General features: G+C 32.4%; 2 protein-coding genes across 13 annotated transcripts; one reads left to right on the top strand and one right to left on the bottom strand.

The window, feature by feature from the left end:
• The first annotated feature begins 1822 nt into the window (after positions 1-1822).
• Positions 1823-16244, top strand: LOC107643409 (protein NRT1/ PTR FAMILY 4.6). Of its 12 annotated transcripts, none has more exons than XR_015883640.1 (6): positions 1823-2152; positions 2246-2354; positions 2674-2891; positions 12653-13942; positions 15266-15399; positions 15761-16244. XR_015883640.1 is itself a non-coding variant. In XM_088488625.1 (6 exons), exons 1-5 carry the CDS (start codon positions 2150-2152, stop codon positions 15360-15362), a joined length of 531 nt encoding a protein of 176 aa, XP_088344751.1. In that variant the 5' UTR covers positions 1824-2149; the 3' UTR covers positions 15363-15399; positions 15761-16244. The 12 variants fall into 12 exon arrangements, 4 of the variants coding, with proteins under 4 accessions (XP_088344751.1, XP_088344750.1, XP_088344752.1 ...); XR_015883639.1 differs by having other exon boundaries at positions 15260-15399; XR_015883638.1 differs by having other exon boundaries at positions 12653-15122.
• Positions 16245-16520: 276 nt separating this feature from the next.
• Positions 16521-20385, bottom strand: LOC107640418 (pectate lyase). The gene is made up of 4 exons (XM_016343940.3): positions 20056-20385; positions 19050-19710; positions 18731-18973; positions 16521-16850 (listed from the first exon to the last, which is right to left on the bottom strand). The coding sequence occupies exons 1-4, from the start codon at positions 20283-20285 to the stop codon at positions 16629-16631; spliced, it is 1356 nt and encodes a 451-aa protein (XP_016199426.2). The 5' UTR covers positions 20286-20385; the 3' UTR covers positions 16521-16628.
• Between the last annotated feature and the right edge of the window lie 4556 nt (positions 20386-24941).

Below are 24941 nucleotides of genomic sequence, written 5' to 3'. Positions count from 1 at the left end.
GAGAGAGAGAGAGAGAGAGGCTTTTCGAAATGAATTAGGGCTATTACTGTCGAATAAATCCGACGGTAACTCCTTGCATGTCACCAAAACGCAACGTTTAACTTAAATAGCTTATCGTCAGATTTTACCAACAGTAAATCCGACGCTAAAGTTCTCTCCCATTTTTCACCAAGTATTACCCACAAATTTACCGTAAAAAAAGTCAATCCACCGGTAACTCTTTGACGTAATAAATTTTATCACAAAACCTTTCATAAATCTATTGATAAAGTTGACGGTAACTTGAGACGCTAAATTCGATAGTACTCGACATATTTCTTGTAGTATATGAAGTCGTTTGATAAATTCAAATATAATCTTAAAATAACTTCTAAAAAAGTGACATTAAATTTGAGGAAGGCTAATAGAGTAGATAAACAAATTGATCAAGATTAATATAAGATCACTTTATTATCTTAAAAAGTGTTCTTAAGTATAAGAAGTTAGTACTAATAAGAGAATACAGTTATTTTTTAATTGTTTTTGTTACTCATCCGATCCACTTGCTATATATAGTATCAGAATGTAAACTATGGAATAATTTTGACTTATAATGTTGCTTATAATTTTTCTCAATTTCTTTACACTTTCACTATATTTTCTTATCATTCATATATGTTTTCTTTTAAATTTAAACCAACGACCATTAATAATAAAATAAGAATCAATTTGATTGGTCTCAATTTATTTGTTTACTAAAAAAATTATCAACAATTACAATAATTTATTGGCTAACACAAGCTTTTAAATAAAATTTAGATTTGTGATAAATTAATCCAAAATCTACTAAATTTGGAGTAATATAGGAAACCAAAAAAGAAGCATAATAAAATAAGCATATGATGCCCATTATTTGACATGCATGATAATACTCTATACAAATTGATTTGAGTGTTGAATTATTTTTTACAAATATCTCTACTCTTTTTTTGGTACTATATCCCTACTCTGATTTTATTCAATTGTCGTCAAGAACTTACGATTCTCTGATAAAATAAAAAAATAATATTAAAATTCATTTTAATATAATAATATTATATTCATTTGTATATTATTCATGGAGTTTTATTTCTATATTTTAAATTTGATAATACTTTATTAATTTAACTTTCAAACTTATTACTTCACTAGTGTTGAGTCAATTGGAGCAACTTTTCTAAAATAAAAAAATTAATAAAATAATAAAATGAGAAATTAATTATTTTTAAATTAAATTAATAAAATTTATATATAAAAAAATTATAAATTTAATAATAATTAATTTTTTATTTTATTATTTTAGTAATATTTTCAGAGTGATTTTTTTAATCAACTAATTAGTTATCCATATCATGTTTATTTTTTTTTCAGATTTAATTATATCATCTTCAATTGGGTTTGGGTCCCTGAAAAATGAAGCAATACAAGAAAAAAAATATAGAAACAATGAAAATACTAAATAATGTGAACAATAAATATATCGGATATTTATTTTATTAGGTATACGAATAGTTATTTTAATATTAACATTTAGGTAGGTAATTTGGAGATATAATATATTTTTATTTGATTGGTAGTTATTTATGTTATTCAAAAAAGTCATTATTTACCTAGCACTTCCCATACAAGAATAAATCAAATTATTTAATGCCTAATTTAAGGCATTATTCGAACCTCCCAGATGACCATATATATATATATATATATATATATATATATATATATATATATATATATATATATATATATATATACTCCCAACCATAATAGAGAAAAATATCTAGTGTTGTGGAATATAATATAAACACTTAATGACGGAGGCACAGGGGCAGAGCTAACAAATTAAAATAATGGAAATACTGTTAGCTAGGTAATGTGAAACGGATGAAGATTTAGAAAGTCAAATTGTTGATTGTTAGCAGTGTTACTTAATACCTAGTGCGTGTAGAGAGAGAGACCACCGTATAGTTCCCATCTTAGCTTCTTCCTTACCCTTTCTTTCTTTCTTCATTTCTTGGTTCCTTCTTTCTCCTCCCACCTTATATATATATCCCTTCTCTCCCAACCACAAAGAAACCACCAACCCTCCAAACTTAATATTCTCTTCCTCTCTATCTCTTTCTAGCCACCCATGGTAACTAACTCATCACAAATACATTATTATGTTAATAGAAACACTGGTTTTGTCATGAATCTTGACAAGTAGAAATTGTTATTGTGGTTGCAGGAACTAGAAGCACAGCAATCCAATACATGGGAAGGCTATGTTGATTGGAGAAACCGTCCCGCTCTCAGAACCCGCCACGGTGGCATGCTTGCTGCTTCCTTCGTTCTCGGTATGTAATTCTTTTCCTCCAATTAAAACAACACTCAAACACAACCAAAGACTTTCATTTCCTTTTTAATTATCTTCCTCACATTAACAAAGTTGAATCACATGGGACATGGGACTAATTTAGTTTATTTTAATTAATTAATTAATTAATTTATTTTTTCAGCTATATATCATCAGCCTAATAATACAAAATTGCTTATATCTCTGCGTACTATGTAGTATATAGTAGTACGTACAAGATGATGTATGTATGATGTAGCAAGCACTGAATCCAAGAAGTATGGATGAAGTTATTTTTTTGTTTAAATGTGCGTATGTAGTGGTGGAGATATTGGAGAACCTAGCGTATTTGGCGAATGCAAGCAACTTGGTGTTGTACCTGAGAGAGTACATGCATATGTCTCCATCTAGATCCGCTAACAATGTAACTAATTTCATGGGAACTGCCTTCCTCCTCGCACTTCTCGGCGGTTTCTTAAGCGACGCTTTCTTCACAACTTATCATATCTACATCATAAGCGCACTTATTGAGTTCCTGGTAATTAACTATTTATTATTACTTTCAGTCACATACTACATATGTCTATGCGTTCCTTTCTATCCATGTGATATCATCATCATCATATCTTATCTCTCCCTTTAATTATGTGACTTTCTCTCACTTCACACTTATACTTTTTGCACTTGTCATTCTTCCCCTTCTTTTTCTCTCTTTCCAACTTACCCCCATACTACTACTATATGCAATTTTGCAGTTTCCATAGTTAAAAAAAAATGCTCCTTTCTATATAATTCAAGAGTAAAAAGTTCTCTGTCAATTCAGTAATAAATAAAGCATTTTGCATATGTTTTTTAAAATTAAATTAATATAATTTTGTTTTGGAAATTTTAAAAAGGAAAATTAATATATCAAAGAAATTCTCACAAAAATTTGCTTGAATATATCAAAGTATGAGGGCATATAAGAAGGACTTGAATATTATTGGGTATCTTCAAGAACACGTGTCTTGCAAAGAGCATGATATTTTAATAATAATAATAATAATAATAATAATAATAGTCAGAATCAAAGTAAGTTGCAAAAAGTTTAACAACTTGGAGATTAAGAGTGAGGTTGAATAAAATAATGCAACCAAATCAAATTAAAAGAAAGAAATGGTGAAATATGATGATATTAAGAAAGTTCTTAGTATCTGATAGTAAAATTTATATGTAGTTATTGTTTTTATATAAAATTAATAATTAAAAATTATTTAATAATAATTTAATTAAATATATTAAATTATTTAATAATTTTTAAATTTCAACTTCACATAATAATTGTACGTGAATTTCTACTTTTTCTGATATATATCCATTTCTATCTTCCCTTCAATACACATATATGATTCCATCTCCTTTGCATAGCATTCCCTCTTCCACTTGGCCAGTTGGCCTCATTACAAATCCTCATGAATTTCATGAAAGAATGGCCACTAACATACTCCAACAGCCAAGTCAATTAATTAATCTAACCATAAAAGGATAATCATAGAATATTAAGATTATAATATACATTAATTATCAGTATATTTTATTAATTAAACTTGAACTACACAATCTTAAATATTAGTGGTGGTCACTGGGGCAGGGAAGAAAAAGGAGGGGTTTTTTCATAGAGACAGTAAAGTGATTCATGATTCACATAATTAATAATTAATTGCATATATATAAAGTATAAACTATATATGTTGATATTATCTTGTGTGGTCAGCATCTAGCAACATCATTTAAATGGGAAGGGCACATAATATGGCTCTTAATTTCCGACGACTTAATCCTTTTGCTTAATGGAGTGGTGGATGACCTAAAATAATATATATATATATATATATATATATATATATATATATATATATATATATATATATATATATATATGTTGTTCGTGGAGGGAGATTTTATTTATTTATTTTTATTTTCATGCAATATATAGGGTTTTCTTTGTGCATGTTACATACATGAAACACAAGAAGTGAGAGAGAGAAATTATTAAACATAATAGAGAATCAAGAATCAATTAATTGATCAAATTAAGGAGGACCCACATTTTTATTTATACATGCAACGTTATTTAATAATTTGCTCAATGCCTAGGACCTCATGTTGTGGTTTAATAAAAACAAAAAAAAAACCGTTCAATTGAAAATTAGACTAAATTGATTTTTACTTTTATATTGCAACAGTACCGCTCCTTAAAGATAAATCATTTTTTTAGTCAAACTACAATACAACACATGTGATGAATCGTTGAATATGTAAAAACAACTCTAACTATATTTATACAACTCATTACTATTTATTTGATGCATCAAAACTTTTTTCATTGTTTTGGCTCCTCAATAATTCTCCCTTTTAGTTAGTTTGTCTCTTATGTATACTTTTTCCCTCCTTAATTTTTTAATTAGACACTTAACTTCCACATAAATAATAGCTTTCTATTATGGGAAATGTTAAAAGAATTACTCTTTTTTATTAGTGGAAGAAAAATAAAAATAAGATAAATATAAAAGACATCTATGATTTTCCTTTTAGTATTATATCACAGTCTTAAAAGTTGTTTGCTTTCTATGAAATTACTATTAAAATAATTATAGGGACTTTTTCAAAAGAGATCGAACGAAAAAGTACAGTTGGCAAGTCAACCCTCTGAACCGATCACTGTATTATAACACTACATGAACATATAGGACAAAATAACATTTGTTTGAGGATTTTGATTTATACAAGTCCTTGCTATACAACATATCTTCCATGAGAGTCTTTCAAATTGAATAATTTTGGGAATCCAATTTGACCATATTCGATCCATGAGTATTTTCCTCCATTTAATCAGCACAGAGATAAACAACCAAAGCTATAGATACTACTTTGTTGGAAAAACTCAACAAAGGTTCAAACAAGAACATATCTAATAGCGAAAGTACCAAAAATAATTTTTTCACAACCTGTGCAATTAAATGGGCAATACCAAAGATACTCCAAACAACAAATATAATGACTGAAATTAAATAATCAGACATCAAAATTTTAACGTGGGAAAACCCCCAAAAGAGGGACAAAAGACTAACGGGACCTAGTCTAGTAAAATCTTCCACTATCAGAATAATGGGTACACAAACAGTCTTCCTAGTGACACTAGGGCATCTCAACAATCAACAAAATACATCATCAAAACTAATGGAATCAACATATTGTGGGTATCTCAAATCAGCCAAAAGAGAAGGCAATACAACTAGCAAGTTATATTCTAATGTTCATCTCTACACTAGGAATAACATATTAAAATTTCATAAGAAATGGAGTAAGTTTACCAGTTTAATCGGATCAAAATGGCATTACTCTTTTCCCCCAATTTTCTTCTTCTCTTCGGTGTTGAAAACCCATTCTCTCCCCTTATTGTTTCTTTTTTTTTCTTTTTCAAAGAAGAGAGCCTTACTCTCGTTCTCTCTCCCTCGTGGCTTTATGCCACTTCTTTTCTTCTTTTTTTTGTGGGCCCCACTAATACTTAGGGACCAAAATCGTACTTAACCCCTTTTTTTCTATATTACAAAAAATTGTATGAATCTCAAAAGTAATACCGGCTTTGGTGTTATACACAAATATTGGAAAAAATCTAATTCGAACAATTTAAATTAAAGGTTAGCATCTTTTAAAATTTGAAAAATAAGAAATAGTGGTCTGTTTTGTGAGGAATGAAAATGAAAGTGAGAGGTGAGAGTAATTGAAGGAGAGATGCAGGTATGAGAGAAGAAATCAGACAGTCTTATTTTTTGGAAAAAGAAAACGCATGGTTCGATTTTCTTAATGGTGTTTTGCAGCACAATAATTTGGTATTACACCAGACACATCCAATAATAAAGGTGCATGACACTACCCTTCACCCCATTCTTAAATTAATTTTTGCACTAATTACGATTGTTGTATGCATCCTTAGCAGAATAAAATTTGTAGAATATGTAATACTTGTAATTACTATATACTTAAACATGACCAAGAATATGAAAAAAGTGAAAGAAAGAATCCTTAAGAAATGTGAGCAAGAGGGGCCAATTTCTATTGTACACAAAAGAAAACTTTTCGAAATGTACTGTATAATAGTGATAATTATACATATAGTTCAACTTGTTTGAAAGTATGGATAATTTCATCATTGGGCCACTTTCTAATGTATTATATAACATCTCAAATTTTAAGAAATAATAATTTTAATATAAATTTAGTATTTATTTATTCTAGTTAAAAATATTTTTTATTTCATTGGAGGAAAATATTAAGCTTAATCTGATATAAATAGAAGAAAAATAATTGTACTTTCGACCTTCGAAATTTTTTATAAATTATAAATAGATCAGCTTATGTTATAATTTCAAATAATTGCTACTTCATGCTTGATGATTAAAATTAAGTGAAGATAAAATAAGAAAAAATTGGCTTAGTTCATTATACGAATTCAAATTCGAATTAGACAATTCGGTTTGTTGAAAGGAGAACTTTTTGATGCCGATAGAACTTCTGCTAAATTTGTCTAAAAGTAGTATTGGAATAAGGTGAGACTCACCCCTTTATTTTTGAATCTTACAAATAAATTTTAGGCATAGTAGAAGAGACTTTGTTAAAAAAAGCAAAATACGATACAAAATATCCAAGGGTGAAGTTTTTCCTCCCTCTTGTGTGCACACATACTCATCTTTTTTCTTTCCTTTATTTCTTCCATTTTCTCCAAGAAGCTAAATGGAGAGTGATGAGTGAGAGGAAACTCAAGAAGGAGCAATAGCCATTCTCACCATATTTGAACTCTCATCATCATCCAAGATCACGTTTTAGCATAACCATCAAGTAGATCATTCATGTCTAAATGTGTTAAGTCATGTGTTCAACTCTAGAAAAAGAGTAAACTACCATTTCCATCCACGAAAGTTGAAAACGCTGACATATCTACCCATAGAAGATGAAAAGTACCATTTGTATCCATAAAAAAAATAATTTTTTGTAAGCAAAATTATCCAAACCCTAAAAAATTAAATAAAATTCTTAAACTACCATTCTCTCCACCACTATCATCTCCTCCCTTCTTTCTCTCTCTCTCTCTCTCTCTCTCTCTCTCTCATTTTTCTCAGCCACCCAATTCCAACATCAACCACATACCACCATATCACCCTCCTTATCACTATTCACCCCCTTCTCCGCCAGCAACGTCGCAGACCTACGCCGAGCCCAGGAGCACCGCGCCAGCTTCTCCTCACCACCATTACCATCGGCCTCGAACCAGAGCCTACTGCGTCAGAGACCCTCCTCTTCACGCTACCTTATCGCCGCCATAGCCAACCCTCTTCACCTCTTTCTACGTCGTAGAACCACCACCATCGTTGCCTAATCCCTACCGTTGTTATATCTACCTTTTCCCTGATTTTCTTTTGCTTTGTTCTTCATTACAGGTTCATGAACCAACCCATTTTTTGCAGGTTCCGATGGTGTCTCCCCGCAGGTGGAGCATCAGGCCTTCACCCCCGAAGAGGATGATACCATAATCAGAGTTCACGCTCGGTTCACGGATGAGACATTTTCCAGTGAGTCGCGGTATTGGAGAGTGATTAATAGCGCGATTGTGCTGCCGAGGGATTCGGAGTAGAGAAAGGAAGGAAGAGAAGGATCGAAGCGAGAGCGGAATTCGTCGAAGAAGGCGATGCAGTCGTCGACGACGAGGTTGATGTCAGGGATGTGGGTGATGAGGCCGTCGGAGAAGCCGTGGCCCTGATGGTCAATGGCGCAGGTGGCGAATCCGGCCTTGGCGAAGTAGATGGCGGTGAGCTGGAGGAACCAGCTGGATTCGCCGGTAAATCCGTGAACGATAGCGAGGGTTCCGGTGACGGTTGCAGAGGGTAGCGGGAGCCACCATTGAGTGAAGAGGTTGAGGGGTGGTGGTGGGTGAAGGGAGTGGTGGTGGAATTTGATATTAGAAAGGAAAAGAGGGGTGGTAGCAGGGTGAAGAGGATTAGGGTTAGAAAAGTGATTGGGTGAAGGAGGTGGTGTGGTGGTGAAAATAAGGATAATTTAGGGATTTTAGGTAATTTTTTAGTTTTTGGATAATTTTGTTGTGCGTAACCCATATTTCATGGGTAGAAATGGTAATTTTCTTTTTCTATGGGTAGATATGTTAGCGTTTTCAACTTTCGTGGATATAAATGGTAGTTTACTCCTAGAAAAATAGTAATGTTTATGCTTGCATGTGATGAATATGTTAGTCAATAAGTATAAGTATATTCAAGAAAGGGTAAATTGAATATAAAGGACAATTACAAAAGCTAAAAAGGTTCAATTTGAGACTTATGAAGTTCCCAAACTACTCATATGATCTTAGAAGCAGAGTAAGAATATGAAAGTGAAGAAGTGCTAAGAGATGATCACTTTGTTAAGATCTTTGTAGAATCTAAAATCCCTTAAGCTGATTTGGGTCCCTTACAAAGGTCTATTAATATTTGCATTGTCAATTACTATAGTATAAAATATGTTGAAGTTTTACTTTTATTAACAAAGGAAAGGAATTTTTGTAAGAACCAATATCTTTGAAAATTAAATAATAAGTTACTTATGGCTTATTATATCTATTTAAAATTATATTTTCAGATATTTTTATATATAAGTTGGACGATTTCTTATTTATTATTTAGAGTTTTAATAATTAAAAAAACGAGAATTTTATATATTTTAATTTAAATATTTAACTTTATTTTATGAATAAAAAATTAATTTAATTATCTCTAATTATTGAATTAGAATATTTATTTGAAAATAAATTTTAAGTTGATAGTTAAATATTATTTTTATAAATATTATTATTGGATTAAAATTAGTTTTTAATTACTCTATTATCCCTAATTTTATTAAAATTACCTAAACTACCAAAACCCTAACCCTAAAACTCAACACACACAACTATAACCCTAATTTCCCTTCCTAGCCACTGCCATATCCCCTTTGTTACACCTCCACACGGCAGAAAGGGAAAGAAAGAAAGAAGCGAAGAAAGAAAGAAAAGAATAGGGGGGTCGGAAGGAGAAGGGAGATCGGGAAGGGAGAGGGGGACTGCACCGCGTCCTCCCGCCGCGCCACCATTGTCAGAGAGAATCGAGGAGAGAGAGAGAGAGAGAGAGAGATCCAGAGGGAGCTGCTACGAGCTCACTGTCGGAGGAGTCGTTGTCACGCCCAACCACCATCGTCGCTGTTCAAGCCACTGGACTGTCGCATGCAAGGAGCTTTCTGTTTCATCGTCGTCGTGTCGCGCCATGGGAGAGAGCGCCATTGAGAGAAGAGACGCCATGACAGAGAAACTGTGCCGTAAAGGACGAGACCGTTGTCACTGAGGCTCCGTCCGCCGCTATCTCCGAATCCCGTGACACCGTCGTGATGGTGGTGTGGACTTCGTAGAGAGAGAAAGATGGCTCAGGGAGAGAGGATGCGATGAGGAGGAGCTAGGTCCGTTCCTGCCGTCACTGCTGGGGCCAGCCACCATCGCCGAGCTCCACGCTGCCGCTCTGGTCACCAAAGTCAACGGTTGGAGTTGCGGCTACTCAGTACTAGGTTCCTTCTTTGTACTGGTTGAGCTTTCGAGGTTGCATGTAGCAACTAGAGTTGTTGCGGTTGTTGCAGAAAGGGTATGGAGCTGGAATTGCGGCTGCCGCTGCTGCAGGCCAGTAGAAAGGGGTTTTGATGCGTTTGGTTTTGTGAGTTTCGACGAGTTAAGTTATAGGCGATCTCTTAAACTCAATTTACTATCAAGAATTGTTACAAATCGATATTAATGCGAAAAAAGTATTTTTATGATTTTCGTAACTCTTATGGTTTGAATTGAATTATTTTGGATGACTCTAATCATTTGTTTGATTGAATTATTGATTGGTTATGGTGGCTAGAAATTAAGATTCTTAATTGATTATGTTGAAGTTGGTTTAGATTGTGATTTACTGGAACTGATTTGATTTTACTGGTAGTGAATTAAGATTTGGAAATGATTTGAAAAGAGTTTGAGAAATGGTTTAGATGGGACGCGAGAAGGGTGGCAAAAGTCTGAGTTTTAGAGAAAATGCTACCGAAATTTTATGAGAAATTGGAAGTTTTGTTTTGTTTAATTTGATTAAAGAATTATTTTACTTGATTTTGGTTTTACTAAAGAAAGGAGTATGTTTTGGAGGAGTTTTAGTGAATTTAAAAGTATTCAAATTTGATTTAACAAAATGGAATGGTTTCTGAACTTTTGTGGGAATGTTTGAAATTTAAGAATGAATTTTAAATGGAGAATTATAGAAGTTAGCTCATTATCCTATAAAGTGATTATGATTTTTAAGGATGATTAATATATGAGTATGATTGATATTGTAAGGACGGTGGTCTTGTCCCGCTCACGAATTTGGCAAGTTGAGGATGAAGGATTCTTTCTCTTGTCATAATATAGATGTGGAGAAGGTGGAAAGGCACTCTCCTTCATATTGTTTTCCCCTACTATTGAAACCAAACTCATTGGAGGAAATTAAAAACAAATTTCCAGTGTTCATCCTCAAAGTGTCCTAGAAGATGGTTTTTAGCAAAATCTTTCAACTCTTTCGGAACCTAATTGGTGGCGATGTTTGTAAGGCAGTGCAGAGCTTCTTTACTAGTGGAAAGGCAGTGCATAGCTTCTTTACTAGTGGAAGAATGTTTAAAAATTTTAACCACACTCAGATTTTCCTCATTCCAAAAGTACCTGACGTTACAAACATATCTCAAATAAGACCAATCAACCTCATTTTAGTTGTGTACAAGGTTATCTCCAAAATCATTCCAAAGGTATTGTTGGTAAGCTGATTATTAGCCCAAACTAGAGCACGTTTCTCAAAAAAAAGACTCATTTCCGATAACATCCTAATTGCTCATGAATGCATGCAAGATATGAAATTAAAAAAGTGGATTGGAGAAATCAAGATAAATATAAGCAAAGTGTATGATAGGATTGAACGAAGTTTTCTTTGGTTTATGCTGGAAAAGATGAGTTTTATTCCCAGGTGGATATATAAAATAATGGTGACCACTATTTCTTGCTTTGTGATTGTAAAAGGTCAACCATTTAGGCTTTTTATACTAAGTAGAAGTATCAAACATGACGACCCTCTATCCCCTTACGTTTTCTCTCTTTTGTGCAAAAAGTTTATCAATTTTGTTTTATAAAACAAAACAAAACAAACTCATCAATGGTATTCAGATCAACAGAAGAATCCCCATAATAAACCACCTACTATTCACAGACGATTCAATCCTCTTTTATAAAGCTAATAATGATAGTTGTGACAATATTTTTAATCTGCTTGATTCTTATGAAAGCTACAGTAGCCAAAAAGTGAACCTAGATAAATCAACATTATTTTTCAGCAACAATTCTCCTTCTAACACACAGTTATCCCTTGCTGCAATTCTTAACATTAGGTATATTAGAGCACAGGATAAATATTTAGGATTATCTTCTATTATTCATCGTTTCAAAAAAGGCTACTTTTGCATTGATTAAAGAGAAAGTGAAGAATAAGGTTCAAAGGTGGAAAGACGTCTTCTCTCCACTACGGTAAAGCATATCTTAATCAAAGTGTTTGGTGAAATCATACCTATATACTATCTATCTTGTTTCTTATTGTCTGACATTTTAATTAGAGAAATTCACGGTATTATTGCTCAATTTTGGTTGAAACAAAAAGGAGCTGAACAAAAGATGGTGTGGGTTAGTTGAGAAACAATGTCAAGGCCTATAACTAAAAGAGGTTTGGATTTTAAGGATCTTCACGCTCGGAATATAGTCTTATTGGCCAAACAATTTTGGAGACTCAATACTAAACCAAACTTTCCAGTAGCTAGAATGCTTAAAGATAAATACTTCAGATATACAAATACTCTAAATTCTAAGGTAGAAAACTCACCTTCATGTGGGACTAGAAGAGTATATTGGAGGGGTGCAAAATTATTAAAAAATGTTTGACTTAAAAGATTGCGATTGCAAACACTATCAAAGTCTTATCCTCGGTTTCCATCCCTTCACATTTTTCAGATTCCGCTAAGTGCAATCCATTTTCCCAAATGGTATTAATTAGAGAATTTTGTCAAAAAAGATTGGGAGAGGGAAAGATGAAATTATTTGGGTGCATAATAAGTTTGAAAAGTATGATGTTGCTGGTGGGTACAAAATAGCTTACTATTTTTTCGATGATCTAATTGAATTTTGTTTTGATTTGCTTTAAGACCAAGCTTTGTGGAAGGAACTTTGGAGACTTTAGCTTCCCCCAAGGATCTTGTTCTTCATTTGGTGGGCCACTCATAAAAAACTCCCTGTTTTCCAAATGCTTCACCAACGCATCTCTCACATCCATCCGAACTAACCCAAAGCGTCGAAGTGAAGTGGAATTAATACATCATGGCTTCTTCCTCTACTCAAATTTAACTGAAGTTTGGAGAAAAGCTAATCTCCAGGACATTAATATTAGGTCCAATCAATAAAACTTCTTTCAAGTTTAGAATCATACCAAGTTAGTCTTCAACTTTTAGTTAGATGGTGCATACTCTCAGCTTTTTTTCGCTGTTCTCAGCTAGAACCTGTGGAAAGCTTGCAACAACTCCATTTTCCAATAAGAGTCGACAACACTTGAAGTCATAATAGCACCCTCGTTCAAGCTTATCCAGGAACTAGGCTTTGCACTGCCTAATGAAAACTCAATTTTCTTCTTCTTAATTATGTCATGTTCATTTACTCATGTTTGAGTGTTTTAGGAGATCTCCATTATTTTTGTTACATATCCTTTTTTAAGGGTCTGTCTAAAATCAGCTAAAGTCTTTTGAGCTTATCTGATACACCATGAAATTTAAAGCATTGGATTAAATTAATAAATGGTCTAATGGTTTAGATTTAATTTATTTATAATTTATTAAAAATTACAATAAAAGATACAAAATTTTTTATATTTTAAAATTGCCCTCCTATAAAATTTGAGAACTAAACCTAACTGCATGTTGCCTTCTTCCTCTTCGTGATGACCCTCTACCTCTCATCCCTCAAATCCTTCTTCATCCCTTCCTCCTTCGCCTAAAACTGTCGATGATGTCTGGAAAGATATGATCCTAACCCACCCTCACAGAGACTTACCTCACCATAATCACCACCCGTTCGAGAAAATGACCCTTGAGGCTTTCTTCTAAAAAAACGCTACCGTTACTGATGACGACGCGTCACCGCTGTTGCTCCTCTTCATAATCATCATCCGATTTCTCATCAGTTTTCGTAGGTGCCCGCCATTGAAGGCTCATCGTCCTCCACAGCTGATCCTTTTGCCAATGGGATGCTACGGTGGCAAGTGGAGTCCCAACACTCTCGTTATTATCAAGAGGAGGCAGTGGTGGTGGAGGAAGAGGGGCAGCTACGGTGGCAAAGGAAAAGAGAAGGGCGGTGGAGGAACCAGTGGACAAGGCCACTTTTCAGAAGCAGAGACACATGATCAAGAATAGTGAGTTTGCTGCTAGGTCCAGGGAATGCAACAGGTACTTACCCCCTTTTTTAAATTTTTATTAATAAAGTTTCATTTTTTATATATTTTTATTTGATGTTTAAAAAATGGAGACTCTTATGTGGTAAGTGAGGTTTACTATTCCTGGAAATCTCACTATTGTGGGCTATAATTGTTGAGTTGGAAGGAACAGGAACTGAATTAAAGTTGATATTTTTCAATCTTATCTCTATAACTTTAAATTTCTTGTTGTAGCTTCTTGAGTTCGTCATTCTAGTATCTAGTTGTGAAAGTTGGTACAAAAGATCAATCTTTTATTGACTCTGTTACGGTGATGTGAAAATTGTTAGTTGGATTTAGATCTAATTGATTATTGAATACCCGTGAGCTATCAACAGTGAGGGAATAGATCCAAAATGTATGTTGATGATAATATATATAATATTGATGTGACACTGAATGTGCAGGAACCAAGGTAAATTACATGCTTTCTTTCACTTACTTTTAGCTGAATACAAATGGTTAGTCAGGGAGGAATAACTCCTCATGGGATTGTCTAAAATCAGCCCACCTCTTATGAGCTTATCTGATGCACCATTAAATTTAAAGCGTTAGATTAGATTTACAAACGATCTAATGGTTTATATTTAAATTATTATTAATTTATTAAAAATTACACTTAAACATAATAATTGTTTTAATATTTTACAATTGCCCACTATAAAATTTTAGAATTAAACCCTGCTTGCTACAGTGATGTGCCCCCAACCTCTTCCTCCTCCTACTTCCTCTGTCTTCTTCGTCAAACGATGAACCTCCGTTTTTTCTTCTACCTTCTTTCCGTCTGCCTTCTTCCTCTTCGCGTCGTCCCTCCGCTTCTTCCTCCACCCACTATCCTCTGCCTTTTTCACATCACGATGAACTTTCTTTTTTTCTTCTACTCCCTTTCCGTCTGCTTTCTTCCTCTTCGTGGTGTCCCTATGCTTCTTTCTCTACCCACTGTCCTCTGTCTTCTTCCACAACGACTCCATGACCTACTTCTTCAAATCATGGCTCAAACTCTGTTGCTCGTGTGTTGTCTTTCTTCTCAAATTTCCCAAACCTTTTTAGGGTTTTAGTCAAAAGAGGATGACCTTTAATGGAGCCTCCAGTTGGGAACAAGTTCCGTATCGGTCGAAAAATCTGTGGCGGATCCTTTGGAGATATCTATCTCGGTGAGCTTTCTCTTTTTAGGATTTTTCAGATTAATTTATTTTAATAATTTTTGTGTGGGTACCAATATTCAGACAAATGAAGAGGGTGCGATTAAGCTTGTAAGTACTTTGATCTAACTGTGTTAATTTTGAAAAAGAAATAGTAATAATCAGGAGAGGCAGCTGCGATGGCAAAGGGGAAGAGAAGGGCGGTGGAGGAACCAGTGGACAAGGCCACTCTTCAGAAGTAGAGACACATGATCAAGAGTCTGCTGCTAGGTTCAGGAAACGCAAACAGGTGCTTACCCCCTTTTCTAAATTTTTGTTTAATAAAGTTTCTTTTGTTATATATTTTGATTTGATATTTGAAAAATGGAAATTCTTATATGGTAAGTGAAGTTCATTATTGTTGTGAATTGTTTCTTTTTACTAATTTTGTGTAAAAGGGCATTGTTTCTTTTTACTAATTACTGAGGTAGAAGCTATGCAAGGGAACTGGGAATTGGTAATCCATTGAAATGTTATGTAACTAATAATTAGCATATAGAATAGTGTGTGAAGCAGTTAATAGCATGTTCATTCTCACATTTCACATTCTTACTTCAATCAAATAGTGCCTGGAATATTGATCATGCTTCCCATTTGATTTCACCTTTCAGACATACATTCCAGAAAGCTTTGCTGATGCTACCAGAAACTTGTCTCAGCAGAATCTCAACTTCTAGAAATTTCTATTGAAGGAGTTGAGTTAAAGCCATGAATAAAGAGCTAGAAGATGCAAAATATGAATTGAGCTCAAAAGAGTGTTCTTCCTGCTGCTATAATGGCTAGATTTAGCATAGAAGTCGAATCAACATTTGGTTGGCAGACAGAAAAAAGCCATAGGCATTGACCGTTTTGGAGCAAGTGCTCTAACAGAAAAGATATACAAGGAATTTGGTATCACCAAAGAAGTTGCTGCTGCAAAAGAACTTTCATAAATCCTCTGACTTTTCTTAATTTTTATTTTTTCTTATTCAGAACTTTTAAGTTTCAATAGTAGTATGAATTTCAATTTAAATATATTTAAATATTCATGATATTCATGTTTGATTTATCCATCCTTAATAATCACTGAAATTTTAAAAGATTTATTATATAGATTATTATACTATCCTAAATTCTACTCGTAACTACTTTAAGATACTTTTTACTATTTTAGAAGAATTACGCTGATTTGAATTTCTTATTGCATGTATCTCGTATTTAAGTCAATGAGCGACGATAGCAATAGAAATTCCAGCATATGGCATATGCTTTTTGAAGCGCAAGTTTTTTTTTTTTTTTTTGGATGTCCGAAGCGAAACTAATTTGATTAACAGTAGGATTATATTTAATTATTGTTAAAATAATTTGGAGACGAAGAACCAAAAATAAAATGAAGCTAGCTCTGAAGCCTTTATTGTTGTTTTCCAAATTTATGATGAAGCATACAAGAAAGTTAAAATGGAGCATCATCTGAATACATGATTTTCACAGATGGTAAGGTTAACAAGGTCGACCATACCTACATCTAAGTGCCCCAGCAAATTCTGTTAGGGAACTCACAAATCTGCCAGGTATTGCTTTCAATATGTCTTCAGGTTTGAATAGGTGGCTTAGCACTAGATCAGGTCCAGATTCCTTAAAAAATGCTCCATTAATAAATTCATCGTTGATTGATTTCCATTGCCATAAATTTAGTCCAACTAGTCCGTTCCTCTTTGTTACCTTCATCAATTATCCAACAAAATGTTTTGTTATGTAGTAAAAAATCAAATATGTGATTAGTGTATATGACTAATAAAATTTATTATTTTTTATTAATATTTTAAATTTTAAGTATTAAATTTTACATCTTAAATTATAAATTCTATTCTTAACAATATAAAATAAAATGTTGGTTTAAATATTAACTAATATTAATAAAAAATATTAGTCTCCTAACATTTTTCAATAATAAAGCTGCTTCAACTTCTCTCCTTTTCTTATTTGAAACATGTTAACTAACAGTTTTTTTAAAATAAATAATTGAATATTTTATTTATAAATATAATTAATTATGAAAGTATTTACGAATTTACACCTTGTTATGAGAGTATTCAAAAGGTTGATATTTTAAAAATAAATTGTTATAAATTAATAATTGGAATAGGCAGCAAGAGTAAACTACTTAATACAAATGCTTGTATAACATTAAATTATTCATAAAACTACATTTAGTATGCGATTTAAGAGAGAGATAGAGAAAGTATGTGTAATACTAGCAAAATAAGTATTTATTTGTTTTTTTTTAAATAAAATACTTTTATAAAATTTTATGCATGCTGAATACATATTTTAAAAAAAGTATTTTTATAAAAAAACAAATTATTTATTTTTTTTAAAAGTTAAAAATATCTTACTTTTTTAAAAAGTAGAAGCAAAAAATTTTTTTAACTAGTTTTTACTAAAATATCCTTGATTATAGTAGATAATTACAATTATACCCATAATCCTATTTTTTTAAAATATTTTTTTTCTTCAAATCTTAATTTTCCTTCACATTTATATTTATATAATATATTCCCCCAAGATTTTTTACGTTTATCAACATTTTAATTTAGGATAAAAACAAGCTACGTTCCACTGGTAACACATCTTCCAAGTACAATGACGCAAACACATATAATTGAACTATATTTTTCAATTGATTTTTCTTTATTTGAAATAAAAAATATTGTACATTTTTCACATGTTCATGATAAAGTCTATCACAAAGAAAGTGAATACTGTTTACACTTTACAAGCTTATGAAAGTAAGAAAAGACAAAAAACAAAAAAAAGCTGAGAGAAAACATTGACTAAGAGAATTTTTTTAACATGTTTTTTTTATGTAATTTAACTAATTAAAAAATGTTCTTTCCTATTCATCCCAATGAAACAAAAACTATTTTTAATATTTAAAAATTCTTTTTGAAAATCGAATAAAATGTGACATAGGTTTTCTTATCAAAAGAATTTTTTTAAAAAAAATAATAAAAATAAATATTTTTTTCAAAAGCAAATTCAAATGGATCCTAAGTGCTTTCTCAATACTATTTTTTTTAAATGAAAAAAATCTTTTATCTATTTTTTTTCAATCTTAGCCTAATATAAAAAATTTTCATAAACAACACAAAAATTTTGTCAAAACTAACACTAAAAGTTCTTAAAACCAACACAAATTTTTGGAAAATAATGTGAAAATTATAATGAAACAATTGAAATCTTGTACAAATAACGTAACATATATAATATGAAGTGAAGAAATAAGTAGAAAAGTGGCAAAAGGAAGAAGATGTAGGAGAAGAAGAAAAGTGTTGAGAGAGAATAAAAGAAGGAAATAGGAGGAAGCAGGGAAAGAAAGGAAGAAGAGGAATGAAGAAAACTGCAAAAGAAGAAGACCAACAAAAACAGAATAAAGAGAAGACGATGCAGGAGAATAAGGAGGACGAAGGAAGAATGAAAGAAAAAGCTTAATAAGGTGAATATGGGTGATCGATGACTTAGTTGGGGATTTGGTTGAAAAAGAATATCTTGACCTAAAATTGGTGTAAATTAATATATAAAATACTCATATAGTTGCATACCTCTTTAGCAGTGCTGTCATTAGAAGCCATAAATCGATTACCCTCACTAATAATGATAGGATGCATGCTACCCCCAATAGCATACATTTCCCAATGAGTATAGTCATTATTTACCAAATGGAAAAATCCAAATCTACACCTTGGCATTCTTTGCACTAATCTTTTACCAAAGTGGTTAAAGGCCACTGTGATTTGCATTATTTTATCATCGGGAGAAAAATCATTAGCACCAAAAAGCATCACCTACAAAATTGATCAATGTAACACAATAAACAAAAATTGAATGTTGAAGTGAAATTTAATGAAAGTGAATTGATACCTTATTATGGTCTGTAAAATGGCAATTGGAGATGGTAATTGCAGTGGAACCTCTAATAGCATCAATGAGACCATCAGTGCAATTTCTCATGGAAACATGGTCAATCCAAACATTGCTAGAAGCATAAATGCTAATTCCATCACCATCACTACGTGTCCTAATATGAGTCTTCTCTCCCTCACCGTACCTAATACGTCCACCAACACCGGGTTTAATGTCATATACCTTGATCCCATGGATGATTACATTTTGGGCGTAGTTAATAGTGATGCCACATCCCTTACTAATGTGAACATCAACTCCTCTTCCGTCAATGGTCTTGTCACTTGACACCAAGAGCTCCTGGGTTAGCTTAATGTTCATGTTACGTGAAAAGATTATCCACAAGGGTCTATCCCTAGTCACTGCATATCGCAGGGTACCTGGTTTTGGATTAACAATGTCGTCGTCCGAAGGATCGGTAACCGTATAAAACTCACCACCTTTTCCACCAATAGTATTTTTTCCAAAACCCAGAACACAAGTTGCAAGTTTTTGGCGATCTTTTTCCCAGTTAGGATCACATCTCCAACATCTATCAATGGGGTTCGTTGCCGTGCATGGAAGCCCTGCCCTTTTCCCTTTCAAGCTTCTCCTTGTGTTATTGTGCCCTTCTACGTCTCTATACATCCAAGAATGGAAAAATAAAAAGTTTAGATTTTATTTTCAATTTTATTGTTTTCTATTTTCATAAGAAATATATTAATTGGAAATGATAATATCACCCATAAACCAAATAAATTTATGAGTTATGCTACGTGTACACTAAAATCAGCTACCAATATAAAATATATGTTGAAATATAAATACACATTAAAAATAAATTAAACCACACATATATTTATACGCAGATATATTGGTGGCTAATTTTAGTGTAAAAAAAAATGTATGCATGTGTAAAATGGTAATAAGACGACATGAAATTTATAATTTTTTAGAAACAATTGTTTAATATAGGAATACTCACTCCGCAATGATAGAAGTGAAGTTTTTAGAGACTTCATATGGGTTTGTAAAATATGCTTCTCGGTTGGTCTTTTCAGCTCTTGCTTCCATTTCCTGCCAAAGTTTTTCTTCTATGTCTGAAACTTGGAAATCATCTTTCAAATATGTAGTATTCTCTAACGAATTGCCATTTAAGGTTGGCAAAATGAGAAGAAGAGATAGTGAAATGAATAAATTGTATGCTTTCATCATTATATTCGTCTATTGATTTAAGACCTAAGGGCCTAGCGTTAAGCCTAATCTAAATTAAAAGAAAGAATCCTTGAGGAATACGAAAGGGTTCCTTACCCTAGAAGGGTTCCCTCAATCATATTGAGGAAAGTATGCAGGTTATATACATGGCAAGATTACAAATCTTGACCAAAAAGGAATGCCAAGTTGGACAAATACATAATAATGGTTGATCTCTTTTTGCCGTTGAAGCGATTTAGGCTGAAACCTACCTATTATTAAATTTATTTTACTATAAAACTCTATATCCTAAAAATATATCAACTAAAAAGCTCTTGAATATTATTAGAACAAACAAAATGTCTCTTTTTTGTACAATAACGTTTAGCCAACTAGGTATCCAAGTAATAGTTTTCTCGTTCTTATCTTTTTGGCCTCTGCACGCGTCATCTACTCGACCGTGGTTTATTTTCTACCTTCCCTCCCTTTCTTTTTATATTTTTATCTCCTCCCAGTTTTTCTGTTCCCCAACATACGATCATAAATAACATTAATCACCCATATACTAAGTCTTATGCGGCACATTACGTATACTCTAAAATATATGGCTTAATAAATGCATACCAAAATAACTAAAATGGGTGATCTCCTAGAATGTCTTTATATTGCACCTATTTAATTAATTTGATCTAATCATCAGTTCACTCAATCATTTAAGTAAATATCAAAAGTTTAAATTGTATATGCAACAATTTAAGTTAATCAAAATTGTAAATAAAATTCACATCCATAATAAATTAATATTTAGTCCGCCAGACAAAAAAAAAAAAAAAACAATTGTGGAAAAAAATACATACAAATATTGCACATACTTTAAGCATTATGTATTTTCATCACGTAAATATGTGCATTTTAAGAACATAAGGTGTCCCTTCCTATGTTAAAAAGTCTATTGATATAGAAACTAAATAAGTATAATTTGAGTCTATAAGTATGTAGATTTTATTTGGTATTTGTTTTGATACGATGATAAATTTATATGTACCGATACGATAAAAATGTAGATAAATTAGAACATGATACGTGGATTCTATTTTTCACGTCAATAATTAATTTTTTTAAAAATGTATATCATATTAATACTTTTACTAAATCACCCTTATACTTCAATAAAAATAAAAATATTTTTTATTTAATTTTACAAAAAGACTTAAATATGTTTTTATATTAGACAAAAACTACTCTATCCCTTTTAATTTAGACAAAATTCAATTAATTTTAATTTTATATTTTTAAATTTGAAACAATTTAAAAATCAAAAGTTCAAAACAAAAACATATATGAAAAATAAAAAAATTAAAAACATTTTTTTATCTTGTTTAGGGTTCAGTGTTCTTTCTCTCTGTGCAAAGAAAAAGAAAGTGTCTTCGTCTCCTCTATGCTCTTCTTTCTTCGAAGCTTTCTTCGTCTCGGCTCCACTCTGTTCTTCTTTCTCTCAAGCTCTGTTCGTCTCGTTTCTGGCCAAGAAGAAGACGAAGATCTATTTGAATCGGCTCCTCTCTATGCCTATTTGTCTCTAGCAAAGAAGAAGAACACAGTTTCTCCACGATTTCCGTGTCAATTTTTTGTTCCTCCACGACCTCCCCGTGTACGCGCTCAACCCATGGGAGGAGTTCTTGCTGGTTGCTGGAGTCTCCACTGACAAGAACCTCGGCCTCTTTTGCTTCAACGAAGGCGACGCCCAAGCCTGCTCTGCCAGGTTTCTACGGTCGACCCCTCGCCTGTGTGATGGCTCCAAAATTGTTCCCATTGCACTCAACAAGGTTCTCCTCTCTCTCTCTCTCTCTCTATTCACCTTATGATATTTTACTGATCCACTTTATTGAATTGCTTGATAATAACTTTTATTGATGACCTTAATTCTATACATTAATCTAAACTCACTGTCGTTATACTTTTGTGTGCTATGAATGATTGACTTTATTGAAAAATCCAACAATAAATTAGCATTTAGAAAATTGGTGGTCAATACTATCAAACTTTTTTATGATTTTGTGCTTTTGAATCCAAATCATGCTCCTGTTGGGACAGTGAAATACTTTTATACGTGTATAAAACATATGTCTATTTAGGGTGTTTTGGTTTATTATTCAGATTTATCTAGAATAGGTTTTGTAAGTGTTTGAATATTACATCTACTGCTTTAAAAGTTTTACAATAGAGTAACACATAGTTCGGTGATAATAATAGTAATGCAAGAAAATAATTGCAGGACACTCCTTTGAATTCTAGTTTATATACATCCGTCTGAATTATTTTACATATGCAATTTTAACATTCTCTAATTTGGATAACTGAATAAAGTAAAGTACAAATGGATGTGCTAAAGAGTTTTGCACATATTCTCTGCTCCCTACGAATTCGTTTAGAATAAGCATTTTGCTAAGGACTAAATTTCCTTATATGAAAACACTAAAATTTTCAATGTTCTTTGTATTAAAAAACTGTAGAAGCAAATCAAAGTTTTAATAATTAAGAAGTTAAGAAATTATAAGTTTCCGTTTTGGCCGAAATATGTGCAGAGGGAGTGGATAGCTTCTTGAAAAGCAAAAGTATGTATAATTGGGTGACTGAATAGAGGTTCAATTTGAATTTGAATTGGTTAAAGTCAATTTATTCCTTAATTATATGCTAATTTTCTCCTTTTTTTTAATATGTTAATCTCAGGTGCAAGATTTATAATTTATTATTCCTGATTATTTCGTTTAAGTGGGACAGTAATACACCCTCTTTCTTATCAGCAAGTTAGTATTATGTACATTAAGATTGCACATTCATGTATATTCTAATATACTGGAAACCATGAGTAGACTATTAATTGTTTCTTTATTAGGCACATATATATATATATATAAAGATAATGCTCCTAGATATATAGATAAAGATGATGCTCCTTACTAATACGTCAGATCATTTTTATTTGAATGCGTTGTATTCTTGTTTTCAAAAGAAAGAACGTAGATAGCTAATAAGTCAGAGAATTTGTTTTCGTAACTCTTGGTTATCATAAAAATAACATTCTTATACACTAATAACTCTTAGTTTTCGTAGAATTTGATTGGCCAATAATTTTAGTCATAAAAGACTGAGTTCATTTTGCTTATTCCATTCTTCTAGCATCTATTTAGTAGCTAATTAACATGTTATAATTGTAAGTTCAGTCATGGAGAATGATGGCAAAGAGTCGTATAAGGATGGTAATCACTCTGAATATTTAAATTTTGAGTATGAGTATAGATCCGATGAAAATGATGATATAATGGATGTAACTATAGATAAGGCAGAGGTAGATACAATTAATATTGATAGTTTTAAAAAGTTGATAACTGATTTGACCATCGAAAATATATGGTGATTGGTGTTTGATACAGAATCTCAAGTTTGTGAGTTTTATGCCAAGTGCTATAGATTTGTATCCCAAAAAGACTTGAAGACAGTAGATGCTAATGGAAACATTAATACAAGATAATTAGTTTGTAATAAAGTAGGAGAAAGACATTGGAAGCACCTTTAAAAGGACAATCGGCAAAGGGAGCTTAGGACAATTACTCGTGTCAATTGCAAGGCTAGGATTCGTTTCATTCGTCACTATAGGTCGAGTAAGTGGAAAATCAGTGTCTTTGAGAGTGAATACAATCATCCACTATGTCCACCTAAGTATAGACATCTTATTGTTGCGAATCGTGGGCTTAATGACACCGATAAAACACAAGCAGATAGCTTGTGAGCATGTGGTATTAAAACCTGTCACATAATGGGTTACATGATTTTCCAAAAGGGTGAATACGATAAAGTAGGTTTTACCAGCAAAGATCTAAATAACCACATTAGTAAGACTAGGCGTGACAAAGTGAAAGATGGTGATGCATTTGCTGCATTGGCTTATCTATTGTCCAACACAAACAGTGACCCATAGTTTTTAGGAAAATTCACCTTAAAAGATGGTAAGTTGGATAATTTGGTATGGACTGATGGAGAAAGCGTTGTTGATTATGAATGTTTTGGCGATGTACTGGTTTTTGACACCACTTACAAGAAAAATGTCTACAATATGCCCTTAGTCATATTTTCAGGGACCAACCACCATGGCCAAACAACTATCTTTGAAAATCATGTCAGGCAAACTACCCAGAGGCGTTGTGACAGACGGGGACCGCGCTCTGAAAGAGGTCATCTTAGAAGTTTCTTTTGTTATACCACACCGCCTTTGTACATGGCATCTCTATAATTTAGTATGGACTGATGGAGAAAGCGTTGTTGATTACGAATGTTTTGGCGATGTACTGGCTTTTGACACCACTTACAAGAAAAATGTCTACAACATGCCCTTACTCATATTTTCAGGGACCAACCACCATGGCTAAACAACTATCTTTGGATGCGCCTTACTTTTGGATGAAAGGTCTGAAACTTTTAAGTGGGCACTGAAAGAATTTTTGGAAATCATGTCAGGAAAACTACCCGGAGGCGTTGTGACAGACGGGGACCGCGCTATGAAAGAGGTCATCTTAGAAGTTTTTTTGTTATACCACACCGCCTTTGTGCATGGCATCTCCATAATAATGCGGTACAGAATATAAAAAACAAGCGTCTTGGGGATGGCTTTAATGTATTATT

Source organism: Arachis ipaensis, chromosome B5 (genome assembly GCF_059453495.1).
Source record: "Arachis ipaensis isolate K30076 ecotype BB chromosome B5, ASM5945349v1, whole genome shotgun sequence".
Lineage (NCBI taxonomy): Eukaryota > Viridiplantae > Streptophyta > Magnoliopsida > Fabales > Fabaceae > Arachis > Arachis ipaensis.
The sequence above is the reverse complement of the archived record's forward strand: the minus strand, read 5'-3'. Positions and strand labels throughout refer to the sequence as shown.

Excerpts from the sequence above, each read along its gene's own strand:
- LOC107643409 (XM_088488624.1), top strand. Across the intron at positions 2,892-15,018 it reads GCGCACTTATTGAGTTCCTG|GGTTTTAGTCAAAAGAGGAT; the intron begins GTAATTAACTAT and ends AAACCTTTTTAG. Across the intron at positions 15,123-15,259 it reads CTTTGGAGATATCTATCTCG|AAATAGTAATAATCAGGAGA; the intron begins GTGAGCTTTCTC and ends ATTTTGAAAAAG.
- LOC107640418 (XM_016343940.3), bottom strand. The coding sequence starts at position 20,285 with ATGATGAAAGCATACAATTTATTCATTTCACTATCTCTTCTTCTCATT. Across the intron at positions 19,711-20,055 it reads TTCACTTCTATCATTGCGGA|AGACGTAGAAGGGCACAATA; the intron begins GTGAGTATTCCT and ends TTGGATGTATAG. Across the intron at positions 18,974-19,049 it reads ATTTTACAGACCATAATAAG|GTGATGCTTTTTGGTGCTAA; the intron begins GTATCAATTCAC and ends TCAATTTTGTAG.